The sequence below is a fragment of the Mirounga leonina genome, unplaced genomic scaffold, assembly GCF_011800145.1.
Source record: "Mirounga leonina isolate KUSES-001 unplaced genomic scaffold, KU_Mleo_1.0 Mir_94, whole genome shotgun sequence".
In the NCBI taxonomy this organism is placed as follows: domain Eukaryota; kingdom Metazoa; phylum Chordata; class Mammalia; order Carnivora; family Phocidae; genus Mirounga; species Mirounga leonina.
This window is the reverse complement of record NW_023270855.1, coordinates 1,785,931-1,806,782: the sequence shown is the minus strand read 5'-3', so window position 1 is coordinate 1,806,782 and position 20,852 is coordinate 1,785,931. Positions and strand designations below refer to the sequence as shown.

Genomic DNA, 20,852 nt, shown 5'->3' with positions numbered 1-20,852 from the left:
GCACACCGCGCTCTCATTTATGCTGGTAACCGAGCAAGCAAATCTTCAAACTCTGTACCACCATCTCTAGGGAAGTTCTGCGAAAACTTCAACAAAATCTGCCCTCCAAACTTTCACACTGTCTATTTAAAGTTCTGGAATGTTGGAGCTGGAAAAAAACGAAACAACAGCAGCATCCAAGGTAGACTGGTGGGCTCTGGGCCCCCTCGACCTGTATCAGATCCCCAATTGCCCCGCCTTGAAGAAATTGCCTTCCAAGTAAATACAATGTACTTAGCAGGGCCAGCTTGAAGGCCCGCCCCCGGCTCCCTGCACCAGGGCTGCTGCCTCTAGACGCGTCTAGACACGTCCTGCATGGATCTTGTACACTGCCCCTCAGAGAAGTCATTTAGCTACCCCTTCTCTGTCCTGGGCCTGGTGAACTGCTTGAGGCCAGAGAGCTGGCTGAGCCACTGGGCGGCACTTAAAACTCATAGCTTCTCAAAGGCTATTGTTTTACTTCTTAAGTTAGATCACAGGCTCTAGGCAGCCTGGGCCCCCTGCACTCACACAATGTGACATTGAGATACCAGTTTCTGGAGGACAGCAGTTCTTTTCAACATTGCTATGGTGTAAAGTTATTTGTGAAAGAAGGAAAGGCACAAAGGCCAGCTGAGGTCAGTGTGAGCTGGGGACATTTGTCACACAGGTATTGTACCCAGGCTACAGGTGAGGAGATTAAGGCCCACAGGACGGAGGAGCTAGAACAGGTGATCTGGACTCTAAGCTACACTGCTAGTTGTACTGGACACTGTTCAGACCTGCCCCTGGCCTGTGTAGATGCCCCAGAGATTTCGTCTGGGGGCCCACCTCCTGGGACCTGGGGAAGGTTGCTGGGGATGGAAGTAGAGGGACAAGGCCTACACCAGTCTGCCCCTACCCTACCTCCTGGGGAGCTGTGCACCCCCACCCTAGCTTTTTATGTGTGTGTCTGGCCATGTGTGTCTCTCTGGGGGTATGTGAATATGTCTGTATATGAGTGTGTGTGTGTGTGCGCGTGCGCGCGCACAATATGACTGCCCATATGTGCATGTCATGTTTGTATGCTTGGGGAGGTCTATGGGTGTCTGTGTGCATGAGCGTGTCACTCTGTGTTCCTTTCTATGTGTGCCTATGTGGGTTTGTGTATCTCTGTGGATGTCGCATGTCTGCTTTGTGTATTGAGTATGTATGCGTTTGTGTGTCTGTGCGTGTGGTATGTTGTTTGTGCGTCCCCATGTGTCCATGCGTGTGTATCTGTGGGGACGTCTATGCATGCCTGCATGTGTGGTGTGTGTCCTTGTGAACATGTAGCATCTGCATGTGTGTTTTCTGTGGCTGTATGTGTAGTATCTGGGTGTGGGTCTGTGCACGCATGTAGTCCGTGTGCGTTTGCTGTCTGTGTGTGTGGTGTGCGTTCGTGTCCCTACGTGGGTCTGTGTGCGCTAGGTGTGTTGCGCGTGGGTGTGGCGAGTCCTGCCGCGCTGACACTCGGGTGAGCCCGGCTGGGTTCCAGGCCTCGTGACGGTCCCCAGGCCGCCACCCCGGGGCGCGGCCTCCCGCGAGGCCGGGCGGGGAGGAGCGCGTGGCCGGGTCCGCGGGCTGTGCCCCCAGCTCCTCCCCGCGGGCCGGGCACACGTGGGCCCCGGGCGCCGCCTCTCCGCACCGCCCGCCTGTCCCGCGCGTCCCCACCCACCTCGGGCCGCCCCCGCCGCCGAGCCGGCCCGGGGATAAAGTGGCAGCGCAGACGCCGCGCCCTGTCGCCGCGGAGCCGGCGGCGCGCAGCTTGGCCCGGCACCGGCCCGCCGCAGACGAGGACCCACGGCGCTCGGGGAACGCGACAGCGGCGCTCGTGGCCCCGGTAACTGCCTCCCGGCCCCCGCCCCAGCCAGCAAGTGCCGTCCCCAGGGGTGGGGAGCAGCCTCGGGGGTCCCCCGCGCGCTCGGCGTGGGCTCCCGCGCCCCCTGGTGCGCGCGCGTGTGTGCGCGCGTGTCTGTGGTGCGCGTGTCTGTGTGTGCGCGTGTGTGCGCGCGCCCTCCCCTGCTCCCTCGCACCAGCCCCCAAACCAACTTGTCCCCGTCAACTCCATCTTCCCGGTCCCCGCCGTCCCCGTGCACACGCCCGGCGAAGTCTCCTGGTTTTTCCGGTGGCTTTCCCAGTGACAGCTGCAGGGCTCCATTCCCTGCGCTGTCGGAGACAGGCAGGAAGCAAAGTTTGTCAGGAGCCTCGGGGGTGACTTTGCCTCGGGGACCCGCATTTGTGCGTGCGCGAGGTGCCTCGGTGTGCGCGGAGCTAGTTTCCCAGTTTCCCGGGGCTCGCGAGCCCCTCTGGTCCCCGAACCCCTCCATCGGTTTGTGTAAGGAAAGTAATGACCTAAACTAGTAGTGGGGCATCTCAGGCGCCTGTTCTCCCGCCCCTGGGGAAGGAGGGGAGCCCCGGAGAGCTTGTCAGTGCGAGCTGGTAGCAGGCTCCCGGGCTCCGCACCCCTAAAGCCCGAAAGGCAGGCTCTGGGGGCAGGGCGCAGGGTAGGGGACAGGGGCTCCGGAGCTGCTTGAATGCTGCCCTGTGACGGCCGAGATGAGGGAACAGCCCTTATTTGCCTGGCTCTGATCCTTCATGCTGTCGTGGTTGTGGAATGCAAAAACCAGGACATGATGGAAACAGGTTTGTCATGGAATCTTTGGAATTTCAGACAGGAGGAATTAATTGGAGTATCATCCACCTCATTATTGTGCCCCTTTGAAACTTCCTTGGGGATTTTAAGATAGATGGGTCTTCTTGCAGCTGGGTCTTTATACCCACAGAGCTGACTGTAATTTCCACTTGATTACAGCTAAAATAGTCTTTAAGATGAAGTTTCCTGAAATGATTTAAAATAAACACAGATGGGAAGGGGGAAAAAGCTGTAATGAGGCACTTAAAAAATAAAGTGAGCATTTTCTTAAGAACAAATGGGATTTTTCAGTCTCGGAGAGATTGCAAGAAATATATGGGTTTTTAAAAATCTTTGAAATGGAGGGTTTGTTTTTTTTTTAACCGCTTAAAAAATATTACTGACACCAAACAAGGCTTTTCTCCCCATCTCTGTGTGTTTTACCATATTTCTGACTTTGAAATATGTCCTCTTTTCTTTCAAGGACTTGCAGATCCTTTCAGAATGCCGGAGGAAAGTTCTCCCAGGCAGACCCCGCAGAACGTTCCATACCAGGACCTGCCTCACCTGGTCAATGCCGACGGACAGTACCTGTTCTGCAGGTACTGGAAACCGACGGGCACACCCAAGTAAGTCTGGCCCAGAGTGCTGCCCCATGTGCACACGGGCACATTCTCACCTGCCTCTCCTCCTTCTTCATGTAGCATCTCCTCTGGGGCCACTTTCCTCATGACCTACTTCACGTCAGGCACAGCAGTGCTAACAAAGCTGAGATTTATACTTGATCTTTTTTTTTTTTTTAATTAAGAAGCAGGAGTTCTATTTTCATTATAACAACCAGGATACGGATTCCACCGTATGGCACTGTTCAAAAATTCCACATGACTTTATTTTTTGTACTGAAATTGATTTCCTGTGGTACAGGCATTCCTCTAAAAATCAAACCCAACAACTCCAGAAAGCCACCTAAGCAGATAAGAAAATCAAAACTGTATCAATAGAGTAATCTTCGTTCTCTTTCCTGCTTGGTTATGAGCTTCCGAGGTCTCATACGTGTACAACTAGGAAGAAAGGGGCCTGGGTATTTCCTTCTGATTTCTTGCCAGCTCAATTACTTTGTACATTTTCCATCAAGGATTTGTCTTGCTATTAGAAACAGGCGTTGGGACTATACATCATCAGACAGCTGGTCTCCGGCTGCTCCCCTCCTCTTGTACAAAACAGGGAAAACCCTGCTTGTTTGTGTTATTCAGGGAAAGAAATTATTTGTGGTAACCAATTGGACTGGTGACGGGTGAGCATCTCCTGTCCCATGGATATTTTACCTGCCTCGAAGGCCTCTGGTCTCCTAGGGGACACGGTCTAAGGTGGATTATGTCTCTCTTTGTGTTTCAGTAATCACCTGACCCTAGCACAGCCAGAGAGTCTCTCCTATATTTTCAACAAGGTAATCCAGGTAGCTGCCCATTAAAAACACAGAGATGGGGACTTTTAACCTTTTTTTTTTTTTTTTTAAAGATTTTATTTATTTATCTGAGACAGAGAGAATGAGAGAGACAGAGAGCACATGAGAGGGGGGAGGGCCAGAGGGAGAAGCAGGCTCCCTGCCAAGCAGGGAGCCCGATGCGGGACTCGATCCAGGGACTCCAGGATCATGACCTGAGCCGAAGGCAGTCGCTTAACCAACTGAGCCACCCAGGCGCCCCGAGATGGGGACTTTTAAAGACCTGGTTTAAATCATAGCTTCAGGGCAGCTGTAAACTGGCTCTCATAATGGACTGGTAATAATTCCTACCTGTTCTGGCAATACCTTTCTTGAAGATTTCCTCGAGAAGAGAGTGTGTATGTCTGCATACGTGTCAGATGGAGAGAGTGGGGAAGGGAGGGAAGGAAGGAGGGAGGAAGTTGGGGGTGGGGAGAGAGAGGGGGAGGGAGGGAGAGAAAGGGTTGTCAAGCATTATCATTAATTCTCCATTCTGACTTATTCTCCACTCTGACTTAACTGGCTGTAGAATTGCATATTCTCAGTTCAATTTCTAAGAACTTTGTGGTATGTGGTGCATTATTTGATCAATTTACAAAAAGAGGACAAAGAATTGGAAGTACACATTTTTAATGTCCAGGTCCCGGACTTTGGGAGTTTTCCTTGGTTGAGTGGGGAGGCCATCTTAGTTCGAGGTCAATGAAATAAGGAGGGCCTTGGGTGTCTGGCTGGGGCCTTGCAGGGCGGTGGGCGAGTGGGTCGGGAATGGCCGAATTGGCTGCCCTTCCTTGGCCATGAATGGTTTTCACAATCTCCACGCTGACGTGGTGCTGTGGGGAATTCTGTCTGCTCCTTAGCTTTTACTCCACTTAGAAGCAGCAACACCCCCACCCCCCGTAGTTTGAACTGAGCTGTCTCTGGGAAGTCAGGGTTTGCGTTGTAGTGGTTGCCGATGGCAGTAAGAAAGTAGGTGGGTGGCTGAGGCAGTTGGGTCCTGGGAGTTGGGAGAGAAATGTGACCGGGGGAGGGGCCACCCCCCATCTACTCTGCCTCTACCCCATGGAGATGATACAGATCGTAGGGAGTTGGGGCCAATGTCAGGGGTGATCTTCAAACCATTTCACCAGCAGTCCCGACCAATGAGAAATTCCAGGAGGCCCCCTGTGGCAGGTGTTAACCCTGTGGTGGCATCTCTGGATATTGAGGAGGGCTAGAGCTTCCTGGAGGAGGGATCATGGCAGCCAGAGTGATGGGGAGTGGTGAGGGCCTCAAGGCAGAGGTTTATACCAACTGCTACGAGAACATGTCCATGTCTTAATAACCGAGAGCAGCTGCTCGGGCAGCCAGCAGCTACTGTGCAGCCCTGCCTTCCTGTGCGCTCTGGAACATCTCCGCTGTGGAGTTTCAACACTGTTGCCTATTGCTTTCAGGAAGGGGGAGGGGACAGCAGGTCACCACTGGCCTCAGTCTGTACCCTCTGGGGAGTGTCCTCAAGGCCCTTTCCCCGTTAAGCTCAGGGCCTTCTCTGTTCTACCGTCTGTGGGGAAAACCCAGACAAATGTCACCTTCTCTCTGTCCTTCCGCTCTGCTCCATTAAAAAAAAAAAATCTTTCTCCCAGAGGACCTTGAGACCTCCAAAGCCACCCCAGGTGTCACCTTACACAGAGGGTCTGTGTGCACCCCTCTTGGTTGCACTGCTTTGCATTGGACCTCACATCAACCTGTGAGGTAAATGTTACCATGACTCTTTCCATTCGACACGTGGGAGAACAGGCCTAAGATGACCCAGCTAGCGTAGCTGGATTCAGTTCAGAACCCTCTGGCTCCAAGTCAGTTGCTCTTAATGCACCACTGAGAAAGACAGACCTTCGTCTCTTTAAGTAGCGTCTTCCTGATCAATTCTTGCATTTCTCATTAAGGTTGAAGATCACTTCATCCTGCAGTAAAGAGTAAAAGAATAATGAATTCTCCCTAATCGTTTGCTCATAATTAGTGGAAGTGGGAAATAGATGAAAGATACGGATCGTTTGGAAACCAAAAATCTTGGGAGGCCCTGGGGGGCGTGGATGCTTTATCCAGATGCGGTGTCTCGGACTTTGACGATACCGGTTCTTCAGCACATTTCCAGCCCTGATGTCAGCAGGGAGACGGAAACAGCCCCCCACCCCTCCGCCCGGTGGGGCTTGGGTTGCCTTGTGAGCTCCTGTGCACTGGAGTAGCATTTAGCCCCTTTGCATTCAGTCTGCCATGTGACCCTTAGTCTATTAAAGGACAACATTAAACGTCAGCTTCGGCATGTTACCCCACCACGCTCAGAACAGTGAAGGTGCGCCTGCCCCACGTGGTCGGAAACCATACTCAGTTTGAGGATTTCAAGGCTTCCTTTGATTCTGTGTGATGAGGAGGGCCGGGGCCCCCCTGCACCTGTGTGATGGTGCAGCTGCGGTCCCCAGCAGATGCCTAGTTCTAGACCTGGGCCACAGCGTGTTGGCCTGATTATCCGCAGTGGGCGTGTGTTGGCTACATACATCAGTGCCCTTCATCTTTCTTTAAAGCTGATACTTCCCTCCATGTGCTTGGTCTCTGGGCAGCCCCTCAGGTCTGAAGAGCGGACAAGTGTTCCTGTCTCTAGCTTCCATGGTGATAACAACTGGTCTATTAGGGGAGCTGTTCCAAAGTGTGGTTGTCCCTTGCCCCTCGCTCGCAGAGGTCCCGATGCACACACCTTCCCTGGAGACTTGCTGGAATTCACAAGGGACTCATTTTTGAAAATTTCATTTAGCATTTTGTTCCAAATTCCCCTACATTTTCAGAGAACTTCCAGAACAGAAGCCCCTGGAGTTCCTTCTCCAGACCTTGCTGGCTTTGTGCTCTTTGCCTTTCTGGCATCTGACTTCGGTCTCAGTAACCTGGCTTTTCCCCACCAGTCACCCCACAGCCACGCCCGCACATGGGTGCCACTGCCTCTCCCCCCGCCATTCCACCAGTCTGGGCTGCATCCGAGGCGGTGCGCCGTTGGTGCGGTTTTCAGGACTTTCCTCTTGGTGACATGGTGTGGAGGCTGGAAATGGGGCATATGGCAGGAAAGGGACTAACAAGGGTCACGTGGCATCGTTTCTGGAACCTCCCCAAGTTCTTAGCCTTGGCCATTGTCAGTGGATCTAGAATCAATAAACCCAGGTCCCTGCTCCCGCTACTCCTCTCCTTATCCCTTATTCCCCAGAGAGGGGCTCAGCTGACATCCTCTACCTCTGCCCTGGGTCGCACTGATCCCTTTCTCCACGAAGCCTTCACAACCTGTAGCCGCAATTTTGGGCAATGCCGCTTTAGGACAATTCCTCCCACCTATGCAAATTTACCTGGAGAAGAAGTGATTCCTCAAAGCTGGGATATATTTAAACGTTACAAAACACACTCCCTTCCTGCCACCCTCATAATGTCCTCCTCACATCAACCACCAGCCCCTTGGGCGTGGCCCCAGTGGCCCCAGAAGATAAGGGCTCCTCCCAGCCAACTGGATCCGGACCCTGGGGATGCAGCGTCTCCACCATCTGGCTGGACATAATTTTGATCCCTATTGCCTTCTGGAATTTTGTTCTCATAGATCAGACTGGCTTTTCCTGTGCTCCCCTCCCCCTTCGGTTTTCTAACCAGGTTGTAAGTCAGTTATTTAGTGTCCCTGTCCCTTCCCCCAGCCTAGGGCATTAATTGCGTGTTCTGGGCAAGATTCCACGAGTTCTGCTTATAGCTTTGAGTGTTTCCGCCTCCTCCTATGTCCCCTGCTGCCTCCTGCAGCTCTCATGACCTCTCCCCACTCTGAACTCCTGCCACCTGCGGGACTAGGTGTCACTGCATCACTTACCTTTGGTTGCTACATCCTCAGGGTGGACCAGATCACATCCCTTCTTTGTCCCTACAAGGAGCCATTTTGAACTCCATTCTGTTGGTCTCCATGGGTGTGAGGACAGTCCAGCTCCCCCCACACCCAGCCCCTGAGACCTGCCCCCAAGCTGTAAGGCGCTAGCATAGTTCTTGGGCTCTTTGGAAGCCTCTGTAGCAAGACAGGCTGTTAGGGCTCACCTCCCTGCTCTTCTTGCTCAGCCACAGTCACGCTCCCATTCAACCAGCCCGTTTGGCCAATGTTTAGTTATTGACGTCTACATGCTCAAGGCATTGTGTTGGGCACCAGGGTGGGGAGAGGGTGGCAAAGACCGCTTTGTTTGATGTAGGGGTGGGGTAGGCGAACACATGGAAAATTGTGATGTGATGTGGCAAGCCCCTAGAGATAGGAAACAGCTGGGCCCTGCAGAGCCTTTGTGCAAATGAGGAAAGGGGGTCCATCCAGGTAGACCCAGCCCTTCGGGTGTGTGGCTTAGGAAACAGAATGTGGGCTGGATTTCAGCTCCTACTCATCCTTCCAGCTAGTGCCCTTAACCTTCAAGAAGGGCATAGCAGGGAGCCGAGGCAGGAATGCGTGGGCTGCATGAGATGTTCAGGAGCCCCAGCAGTGGTATTACTGGGGCAGAAGGCAGGAACCTAATGAAGCTAGAGAGGTGGTAGGGGACAAAGCTCTGGGGGGTGGGGTGGGCGGGGGAGGCTGCGGGCTGAGCTACAGGCTTGGCCTTGAACCTTCAGGGGGTGGGAGCCCTGTTGGTAAGTTTTAAGCCAGAAGTGCTGTAGTCAGACTTGTAACTTGGACAGCCAGCTGGTTGGAGGTGTTTGCCATAATCCAGGGGACAGGTGAAGAGGGCTGAGTCCCCACATAGTAGTGGTTCCATGTGATAGCAGTGGAAGAACTAAAGTTGCCCACTCCTGTTGATGATGGCGGTAGAGACGGGGAAGGATAGCTCCTAGGTGCCTCCCCAAGTGACAGGTGCATGGGGAATACAGGGTTCTCCTTCCCCACACACCCCTTATTATCTCTGCTATGAAGATGCCCGCTCTACTCTCTGACGTTGAGGACAGGTGGGGCCCCATGGGACCCTTCCCTGGAGCATCCCTGGAATAAACCAGTAGGAGAAACGGAGGAGAGGGAGCATGGCCAAGCAAACCTAATTCCCAAGAAAATATTAATGATGGGGACAAGTTCATTTTCATGAAGGTGAGAAAGGAATCCTGTCTTACATTGGCTCTCCACAATGAGGACTCAAAAATGAAGCACCTTTGACTTAATGGGTTGTTTTACGAAATTTACACCTAAACTCTGAGAAAGTGGACCTCATTCTGAATTTATAGCAATGACACAATTTTTGATCAGATCAATCAACTTTTCCCTAGCAATTTGATTTTCTTTTGCCTATTTTAAGAATTTCCAGAAGTTTCTTTCTCTTATATGAGCTGTTGTTTCTCTTTCTGATGTTTCTGCCTTTGTTATAGCATAGCAAAATGCCTTATTTTTAAATAGGGCATCTCTTCTGGGCGGTTTCTTTTTTTTAAGACTCTTCGAATAGCAAAGATCTTCTGATGGCCAGAGGAAGGGCCGGCTGCTATTCTTGCAGTTGATTTTTCCAACAGCTTCGTTAAGGGATAATTTCTTCCAGTTACTATAAGAATGTTCTGCAGATACAAATCTGGCTTTGTTTTGCAGTGGAATCTTAGAAAAAAATAGCAAAATAAGCTGCTTCCTGAATAGCACCCGTTGTCCACTACTGTCTGTTTATCGACACCTTCGAGGTTTAGATCTTAATCCCAGAAGCACTCTGTCCGTGAATGCAAGCCAAACCATTGGTTATTATATAAATGGAGGAAATGGTCTTCAGTGGTGCGAATTTTTACAGCTGAGATTACAAGACAACCCTTGTCCCATATTTTAGGGTCATCCAAGGTTCTTGTTGGTAGGAGGTTCTTTTCATTTCACACAGCCTTGTTCATTGGGGGTGGGGGTGGGGATGTTGATGGTGGTCACTGAGGGACTGGGGGTGACATTGTTCTCTCTGTGTTGGAGACACACACAGCAGGGGGCTGTGTGGAGCCAGGAGGGCCTCGACAAGAGCTGTGAGCCCTGTCACTCCATTTGCAGCTGCCGGATGTGCTGACCATTCCTTTCTTCTCTTGGCGCCCAGCAAATTCTCCTGTGTGCAGTGATGAAACACCATGCCTCCCCCTCCTCAAAAAGGTGTAAACAAGCTGTTTCTCATGGGATCACAGCTCTATCCTCATTTCTGGAAGGAAAGAAAGGAAGGAGGGAGGGAGGGTGGGAGGGAGCTGGGAGGAAGGAAGAGAAGAGGGATGAACAGAAGGAAAGAAAGAAGGTTTGGAAAAATATATTTTCAGTTGGTGTTAGGATTGAGGGGAATTGGACCTTCCTTTTCCTTGAACAAGTTTCCAAAACCAGAAATATTTACATTTCCATGGGGCAGGATTCACAGTGGTCAGGATGGAAATGGATCACTTTGTGAAGGCACACCTGTGTTACTTGAGGACACTCATGCGTCTGTCCCCTCATGCTGCTCCCTCCAGAGAGCAGATGTCGGGCGCAATGGCCCAGAGCAAGGCTTAGATTCCTGAGACGGTGGTGTGCTTCTCCCACCAAAATGCAGGTGTGCCAGTGTTTTATTTCTCTGCGCATGCGTATGGTGTCCCTGGTGCCCAGAACAGTGGCCAACCCTCTGCAGGAGCTTGATGAACGTGTGTTAATGAGTGAATGAATCTACTCCAAAAGAGGAAAGGGACATGTGAGCATGTCACTAGCAGAGCTATCTCTCTTCTGGTGGAGGAAGTCAGACTTGAGTGCTAAGGTTTCCTTAGAGTTCCCCAGCTCTCCCTAGCCCTGGGGACTTCCCCAAGTAGGTGGTGGAGAGTTTTAGGTTAGAGTCTGTGGGCCTTTTGACATCATGGGTATGTTAAGTATATGCAGTTTTCTGGAAAAGAAGGTGGATTGCAGGCTCCATCAGACTCTCAAAATGGGGGTCCCTGACCCCCAAGGCTCTGTACAGGTGTCATCATTTTTCAGTTAGGAAGACTGAGGCTCAGAGGGTAAACATGAGGTCACCTAGGGGGGTTGGCGTGGGCCCAGGGGCAGGGTCCTGCCTGCACACTCTCCTCTGTGCCATGTTCTCCCAGGAGTTGCTCCCATGCCTTCTTCTCATGGGTTTGCCGCAAGGTAGCCACAAGGTAGCCCCTTCACAGTAGGGATTTCAACAGATGTCCAGTTTGGGGCAGGGCTTGGAGAGGCCTGAGTGGCCACCTCCCTCCTCACTGCTGGAAGCCTTTCGACAACATCTCCATTTTGGTGGTTCTGTTTTCAGTGGATAGAAGCATGTGGGCACCTAGGCGATACCCCAGGATGCTGAGTAATGGGGGTCGAGGGACTGCAGAAAGATGGCAGGAGACTCACTTAGGGGCCCCACGAGAAGGGGGATACATTCTAGGAGGAAGAGAAGCCCAGAAAGCCTCTAGGAGAATAAGAGGAGGTTGTGGCAGAGGAGGTATGGGGCCCCCCAATACAGAGGGGGCAGGAGGAGGAAGAACAGAAGGAGAAAAAGCTTGAAGGCAAGGAGAAAACCTTATCTTTGGTCTCATGTAGCCTCTGGTTAATCTCGTCTTGTCAAGGCAGGTCAGTTTCCCCAGGCCACCTGCACACTACTAGGTTAAAGGTGGAAGACCCCTGGCAAGGAAATTGCTTCCTTTAGATGTTGGGGAAGTTTTGCTCTGTTTATCCTGTTCAGTTGATCTTGAAGAGATACGTTTCAGGGAAAGCCGGTCTCTCTGGGATGCAAAGCAAGATAGCGCAGTGAACAGCGTGGGCCAGACCGCAGGGAACAGACCAGGTCCTTGTGGACGAGGCGTGGGGCTCTAGGCCTTCCTTGACCAATCTCTGCATCCCTAAAATGGGGGGCACCAGCACCTTTTCCCTAGGGTGGTTGTACAGGTCAGGTATGTGTCAGAGTTCATGTCGGGCACGTAGTAAATGAGGTGTGAGTGTGGGCTCTTATTACTTAGTTTGATCTCTTTGGCTGCCTCCACCATCAGTCTGGCAGGCTGTGAGGAAGGACTGTGTGGTGGGCTTGTCTGTTACCCACCATTATCCCTTACTTCCCACCACCCTCCTGGCAAGCATCAGCCACATAAGCCCTACAGTGAAAGCAATAATGATTTTTTAAAAGATTTTTTATTTATTTCTTTGAGACACAGAGAGAGCATGAGCGGGGTGGAGGTGTGTGGGGGGGGGGGCAGAGGGAGAGGTAGAGGTAGAAGCAGACTCCTCGCTGAGTAGGGAGCCCAATGCCGGGTTCGATCTCAAGACCCTGAGATCATGACCTGAAGCTGAAGGCAGATGCTTAACCGACTGAGGCACCCAGGTGCCCCGCAAGAATGATTTTTATAAATTCCACCTTTACAGCTCTTCCCCGTGACCACAGGCTACATGCTTTCCCTCAGTCTTCAGCCTATTTACGGTTTTTTTTTTTCCTTAACAGTTAAACAACCATTCATTTCTGTCTTGAGGCATCTGGCTGGCTCAGCCGGTGGAGCGTGCAACTCTCGATCTCGGGGTCTTGAGTGGAGCCCCACATTGGGTGCAGGGATGACTTAAAACAAAAACGCCTCAGTTCCATTTCAGTGAGATTTCAAACTCCCTAAATAACAGAAGTTTAATAGAAATAGATGCTGGGTGCTTAGTTTACAAGGTAAAGGAACCAAGAAAGCCACAATTGAGCTGTTGGTGGTGAAATTCTTTTTGAGATAATGCATAGTTAGGACCATGAGACACATTTATCTCAAGTGAGAGCTCCATGACAGTATGTGAGGTACGCTCTTGCCTGGCAGGGAGACCAAACCAGCCTTGGCAAGTAAGGCTGGAAGTCAGTGCAAGCAAACCTGAGTAGAAGCATCTACTCCATTTCCAGTAGTCTGTGTCTTAAGACATTTCTGTCTTGGGCACGTATGTCTCCTTTGGTCCTGATTGTGTATTAGGGTGCTGTGGAAGTGTTTCTCTTGCAAGAGACTCAGTTAACTCGTACAAGTGCCATCCTGCCCTTTACTACATCTGGAGTGGGTGGGGCAGTCCTGGGTGCATTAGTCATCTGTTGCTGTGTAGCAACATGTAGTTAGCTCAAGATTCTGTGGATTGGCGATTTGTGCTGGGCTCAGCTGGCCAGTTCTTCTGCTGACCTTGGCTGGGCTTCCTCATGCATCTGTGGTCAGCTGCTGGCTCTGTGGGCCCTGGAGGGCCAGCTAGGGGTTGCTGGTCTCAGATGGTTTTACTCACAGTGCTGGTAGCAGCATGCTGTTGGCAGGAGCTTGTCAGTTCTTCTGCATGCGGTCTGGCACCCTTAATCAGGCTAGCTCAGATTCTTCTTAGGGTGGCAATGTTTCAAGAGCAACGAGAGAGCAAACCCCAGTGTGCAAGTGCTTTTCAAGTCTCTGCTGGGGTGCAGCGTGCAAGGGTCCCACCGTCAGAGTGAGTCAGCCCAGAGGTGGTATGCGAGGGCACATCCAAGGAACAAGGACGAGGGAAAGACATAAATGAGGTCACTTTTGACATTCTACCATATGGGGAAAAGATCTTTGTCCTAAGAGTCAGGAAACCAGCCTTGAAGTTTTATTTCTGCCTCTGCCTCTGAGTAGCTTTAGACAAGGTACCGTTTCTTAGACCTTCAGGCAAGTTCCCAGAGCGTTTTGCATTTTATATAACTCTAGAACACTTTGCATCTTATGATAGTAGAACAGCCCCTGAGCTTCTCCAGGGCAGAAGTCATGTTTACATTGTTTTGTTTTGTTTTTAAGATTTTATTTATTTATTTGAGAGAGAGTGTGTGTGTGAGTGAGTGGTGGGTGGGGCAGGGGGAAAGGAGGAGAGAGAATCTCAAGCTCACTCCATGCTGAGTGGGGAGCCAGGCACGGGGCTCGATCTAATGACCCTGAGATCATGACCTGAGCCCAAACCAAGAGTCGGATGCTCAACCGACTGCGCCACCCAGGCCCCCAGTCATGTTTAGTGTTATTCTCTCTTCTCCAGTGCTCCCCCCTCGTAGAGTTTCATTCCTGGCACAAAATAAGGGATTTAAACATGTTTCTTGAATGAATAGATGAACTTCTCATATTTAGAGTCAGATGGATGATTGGGTTAGATGATTCTCCAAAGTCCCTTCTGGCATGGTTTTCAAGGAAAAGAACAGAATATTTCCACTGAGTGCAGATCACAGGGGCTGACTTTTTGTTCAGGAAATGGAGTGCCAAAATCCAGATGTATCCCTGCAGGCGCTGGTAACACCTAGAATAAGAATATTCCCCGTGGGTAGTCCCCCGAGATACCAGGCGGCTGTGTTTTAGCCAATTCAACTTGGAGGTAAAATTCTGTATGTGAAAAGGCACGTGCGAGTGAGGCCTGCAAGATGGCAGAGAGGGGTTTCCACTTTAGCCTCAAAGTCAGAGTGGATGCCAGAATCTGGACGTGAGGACTGCCTCCTTGTTTGATGTGGGGAGATGATTCAGCAGGATTAGCTGAGCTCCAGGTGCCAGCTCAGGGGCATGCTAGGCAGTGTTGGAGGGCCCACGATGTGGCACGGAGACTCCGGCCTGTTTGAGTACGCACCTTGAACGCCCGAGTTCCTTCTGAACACCCTGCCTGTGCTGTACCCCCTTCTAGTCTGGCGATACAGGAACGAAGCAGCTCTGTCCCCGCCCTCAAACACATCCGTGCACAGGTACCGAGGGGGCAGTTCCAGTGGGCGCCATACACTCCGTGTCGGGGTTTCAGAGAGAAGTTTACACTGGCTCTTGAAGGTGGAACGGGGCATTCCTTTCCTCCAGGCAGGAGGGAGTCCTTTCCTCCAGGCATGGAAGTATGTTCTGAAAATGACAGGCATTCTTCAGAAACTGTAGTCTAAAGAACATGGCAGAAGATGAGTTTGGAATTGTTTGTTTGGGAGCCTGGGTTTGAATGGCTATTGTATTTGTTGGTTAAGGATGCCGTAACAGAAGATCACAGACCCAGTGGCTGAGACAACAGAAATTAATTTTTTCACAGTCCTGGAGATTGGAAGTCCAAGATCGAGGTGCTGGCGTGGTTGGTTTCTGGTGAGAGCTATCTTCCTGCCTTATAGACTGCCACCTTTTTGCTCTCTCTTCACATGGTCTTCCCTCTGTGTGCACATTCCTGGTGTCTCTCTCCTTATAAGGGCAACAGTCCTACTGGATTGGGGCCCCATCCTTATCATCTCATTGAACCTGAATTACCTCCTTAAAGGCCTTATCTCTAAATACAGTTATACTGGAGGTTAGGGCTTCGACATATGAATGCTGGGGGGACACAATCGTTTGTACCAGCTGTACTTGACACGCTAAGGGAGTTGGGCCTTATTGTGTAGGCTGTGTGGGAACCATTATAGAGGCGGGGGCCAGTGCAGCTGGCTATTGTTTCCAGGCTAGTGCATTCAAAGCAACTGGAAAATCTTCCATGGCTGAACTTGGATGAGGATCCTGGCTTTTCATGTTTTTGCTTCTCTGTAGTTTCATGGTGGATGCCTTAGCCTGTCTGAAGCTGCTGTGGTTTTATCCTTCTCCTTGATGTCCAGCTGGCTCAGACACAGGTGTGGGAGTAGGCCAGGGATAAACTTTGTCTTTACAGAGGCAGGGCGCTATGCGGACCCGGTATTTACCCTCTCTGTAGCCATTCCCGCTTCTTCCTTACTGACTATTGTCCCCAGGGGTACAATTCACAATTGCTTTCTATCAGGTGCGACTATTCCATTCTCCTTACCCAGGGTCATTTGTAGCCAGGGCTGGCTATAGGCCCGGTCTTCCAGCTTATGACACTAGAAAAAGAAGAGCAAATTAAACCTAAAGCAAGCAGATGGGAGGAAATAATAAAGGTCACAGCAGAAATGAATGAAATAGAGAATAGAAAAAACAATAGATAAAAGAAACAAATCCAAATTTGGGTGTGTGAAAAGATCAACAAAACTGACAGACCTTTAGCTAGATTGATCAAGAAAAAGAAGACTCGAGTGGCTAGGATCAGAAATGAAAGAGGGAACATTATTACTAATCTTTCATGAGTACAAAGGATTATAAAAGAATACGATGAACAATTATATGCTGATCAATCAGATAACTTAGGTGAAGTGGACAAATTTCTAGAAAGATGCAAACTACTGAAACTGACTTGAGAGAAAGAAAATCTGAATCAACTTACAAGAGACTGAATTAGTAAGCAGAAAACTACCCACAAAAAAAAAAAAAAAAAAAAAAAAAGCCCAGGCCCAGATGGCTTTGCTGTGAAATCTACCAAATATATAGGGAATGAATATCAATTTCTTTCTAAGGGAAGAGGGAACATTTCCTAACTCATTCTAAGTGGCTAGTATCACCTGGATACCAAAAGTGAACAAAGAACATACAAGGAAATAAAATTACAGGCCAATGTTTTGCATATAGATGCAAAAATCCCCAATAAGATACTAGCAAACGGAACCCAGCACCATTATACAGAATTATACACCATTACCAAGGGAGGCTTATCCCCGGCATGCAAGAGTGGTTTAATATCTGAAAAGTAATTATTGCAACACACCATAGTGGTAGAATAAAGAAAAAAAGATCATCAAAAATATGTAGGAAAAGTATCTGGTAAAATCCAGCACACTTTCATGATAAAAACATGCAACCAACTAGAAGGGACCTTCCTTAACCTAATGAAGGGCAGTGACAAACAACTCAAGCTAGCATCATACTTAATGAGGAAAGACTATATGCTTTTCCCCTAAAGTCAGGAACAGGACAAGGATAGCCATCTCCCTATTGCTATTCAGCATTGTACTAGAGGATCTAGTCAGGGCAGTCAGATGAGAAAAGGAAATAAAAGGCATCTAGATTGGAAGGGAAGAAGTAAAACTATATTTGCAGATGACATGATCTTGTATATGGAAAATCCTAAGGAATCCACTAAAAACCATTAGAACTAATAAATGCACACAACAAGATTACAAGATACAAACTGAATAGACACAAATCATCTGTATTTCTACATACTTGCTGTGAACAACCGGAAAATGAACTTAAGAAAACAATTCCATTTACAAGAGTATCCAAGAGAGTAGAAATACTTAGGCCTAAGCTGAACAAGAGAAATGCAAAATTTATGCTCTGGAAACTGCAAAACATTCTCAGGGAAACTAAAGAAAATCCAAATGAGTAGAAGATATCCCATATCAATGGACTAGAAGAAAAGATTGTTAAGATGGCAGTACTCCCCAAATTGATCTACGGATTTAAGGCTTCTTTCTAGAAATTGACAAACTGTTCCTAAAATTCGTGTGGAAACTCAGGGGGACCAGAAAAGCCAAATCAGTCTTGCAAAAGAACAACCAAGTTGGAGGACTCATATTTTCTTTTCTTTTTTTTTTTTTAAAGATTATATTTATTTATTTGACAGAGAGAGAGAGACACAGCGAGAGAGGGAACATAAGCAGGGGGAGTGGGAGAGGGAGAAGCAGGCTTCCTGCCGAGCGGAGAGCCCGACGCAGGGCTCGATCCCAGGACCCTGGGATCATGACCTGAGCCGAAGGCAGACGCTTAACGACTGAGCCACCCAGGCGCCCCAGGACTCATATTTTCTGATTTCAACACTTACTACAAAATAATAATCAAGACCATGTGCTACTGGCATAAGGATGAAAAAGAATCGAGAGTCCAGAAAAAAAACCATATATCTATGATCAATTAATTTTTGATAAAAAGGCCACAATAATTCAATAGGAAATATAGTTTCTCAACAAATGGTGCTGGGACAGTTGGATATCAACGTACAAAAAAATGAAGTTGGACCTCTTCCTTATACCATATGCAAAAATAAACTAAAAAACCTAAATGTCAGAGCTTGAACTATAAAAATCTTAGGAAAAAACATAGGCATAATTTTCACGACCTTGGATTTGACAGTGGTTTCTTCAGACACCAAAACCACAAGTAACAAAAGAAAAAAAATCGATAAATTGGACTTCATCAGCATTAAAAACCTTTGTGCTTCAAAGTACACTATCAAGAAAGTGAAAAGACAATTAGAAGAAAATATTTACAAATCATTTATCTTCATAGGGAATCATATCTAAAATATAAAAAGAACACTTACAACCAATGATAAAAAGGCAAATGACCCAATTAAAAAATGGGCAAAGACCTGAAAACGTTTCTCCAAAGAAGATCTACAAATGGCCAATGGGCGCATGAAAAGATGCTGAACATCCCTAGCCCTCAGGGAAATGCAACCCAAAAGCACAATGAGCTACCACTTCACACCCACTAGGATGGCTAGAATCAAAAAGACAGTAACAATTACTGGCAAGGATGTGGAAAAATCAGGATGCTCACGCACTGCTGGAGGGAATTTGAAATGGTGCTGCCCCTTTGGACAAACAGTCTGACAGTTACTCAAAGGTTAAACGCAGTTACCGTCCGACCCAGCTGCTCCATTCCTAGGTATATACAAAGGCAACTGAGAACCTGTGTCCACATGAACACTGGTACATGACTACCCATAGCAGCGTTATTCCTAACAGTCAAAATGTAGGAACAATCCAAATGTCCAAATGAATATCCAAACGAATGGATAAATAAAATGTGGCATCTCCAGACAGTGGAATATTATTTGGACATAGAAAGGAATAAAATACTGATACATAGTATACACAGCAGAAGCAGAGACCCTCGCACTGAGTGACAGAGGCCAGTCACAAAAGACCACATATTATATGAGTTCATTTATACAAAGTATCCGGCATAGGCAAATCTACTAAGGCGGAAAGTAGATTAGTGGTTCTCAAGAGCTGGGGTGGAGGCTGGGGAAGTAGGGGGTGATAGTTACTGAGTATGGGGTTTCTTTTTGGGGCGATGAAAATGCTCTAAGATTGATTATGGTGATGCTTGCACTGCTGCGTGAGTATACCAAACACCATTGCATTGTACACTTTAGAAGAGTGAATTGTATGGTCTGTGAATCTGTTACCAACAAATGCAAACACCTAGGAAAATGAGTTAAGGAATATGCAAATATTTTAAATGATGTTTACCATAAAAAATCCAATAGTACAGAAAGTTGTTTAAGAGAAAATGATACATGGGAATAACAATATAAAACCGTGATCTCAGCCATATTAAAAATATGATCATGGGAAAAAAAAGATGAGAAATATGAATAGTGGTCATTTCTAGGTTGTGGAATCGTGATGGGCAATTTTCATTTTATTCTTCAGACTTTTTTGGTTTTCCCACATTTTCTGAAAGGAGCAGTTTATGGGAAGGCTTTAGAGGACTTCAAACCTGAGCCAGGTCTTGAAGGGTGACAGATTTGAGCAAAGAGGGAATTGTGTCCCCAGCAGGACTGGGTAGCCTCAGAAGGCATGGTGGGGACAGAGAAAATGGCTGGAGCCCTGAGGGACGAGGCTCTGAAGGCAGGTGGTTGTCCCGCTGGAAAGGGCTCATGTGCCTTGTTTGGACTCTAACTTGCAGGCAGCTGGGAGGCTCTGAAACTCCCTTGTTGGATTTGGTGGGAGTTAATACAGGGAGAAGAGCAGAGACCCCGCTGCTGAGAGATCCACAGCAGATCGAGCAGCAGGAAGCATGTAAACAGAAGACCAAAAAGTAGTAGGTAGTCAGAGGGAGAACTGGCAGAGAGCCGTGTCACAGGGGAACAGTGGGCCACTGGCTTGGGCTCCCGTGGACAAGCAGCTGGCCTGGGAGTCTCCTCCCTCCAACTTGAGTGGTGTCAGCCACAAAGCGTGGAAATGGCTAAAAGGATGACTCCACCATGGCACTCTTTTTTTTTTTTTTTTTTTTAAGATTTTACGTATTTATTTGAGAGAGAGAGAGCACAAACAGGGGGAGGGGCAGAAGGAGAAGCAGACTCCCCACTGAGCAGGGAGCCCATCACAGGGTTTGATCCCAGGACACCAGGATCATGATATGAGCTAAAGGCTGATGCTTAACCAACTGAGCCACCCAGGCACCCCATGGCTCTCCTTACAGCTATTCTGAAAATGATTTGGGGACTCCCAGAGAGAGGGGTGTTGGATGTCAATAGGCCCCCGGCTTCCATGCCTCAGAGAGAGAGTCTGTATGTCCTGCAGCATCTGTGAGGGAAGAGACAAACATGAGGCTATCACCAGCCACCCACGCAGCCAGCCAGCCACCCATCCATCCTTCCACCCATCCCCTCATTCACCTATCCATCTGTACGCATCCATCATCTGTCCATCGTCCATCCATCATCCATCCATCATCCATCCGTCCATCCATCCATCCGATTCACTCAACAAACATTCACTGAGCACCAGCTCTATGTCAGGCCTTTTGCTGGGCCTTGAGAAAGAGAGAAATCATTGAGACCCCATGGTCCCTGCCTTTGGAGGACCCACAGGACAGACAGCAAGACAGAAAAGCAAGCCCCTTGTACATGTGGTAAGGCCCAGTGGGGTCTGGGTTCTGCACCAGGTGCTTTGCTTGGAGAAGCTTGAGAGCTTCGAGGAGTGTTCTCCCCTCACACCCTGCCCAGCCATTGGGTGCATTCAGAATCCCACACACCACATCAGAGATGGGCATTATGAGGTTCCGTCTCAACTGGCACCAGCCAAGAGCTGGGGAGAGAGCCTGGCTCATCTCCGTGGCTGAACAACAAAGTGAAGCCAGACTTCCTTGCCTATGCGTTTTTGAGCCTGTGTTGTCTTTGAAAAGGGGAAAGAAACAGATCTTCAGAAAGGCCCA

At 49.0% G+C, this 20,852-nt stretch overlaps 1 protein-coding gene across 1 annotated transcript in view; it reads left to right on the top strand.

Moving 5' to 3' along the window:
- The first annotated feature begins 1,740 nt into the window (after positions 1 to 1,740).
- Positions 1,741 to 20,852, top strand: part of MGLL (monoglyceride lipase) — a 113,841-nt gene continuing 94,729 nt past the window's right edge. Inside the window, exons 1-2 of the mRNA XM_034998285.1 lie at positions 1,741 to 1,879; positions 3,156 to 3,300. Coding sequence (XP_034854176.1) covers positions 3,176 to 3,300 — 125 coding nt within the window. The 5' untranslated portion in view covers positions 1,741 to 1,879; positions 3,156 to 3,175. The remainder of the gene's footprint in view (positions 1,880 to 3,155; positions 3,301 to 20,852) is intronic.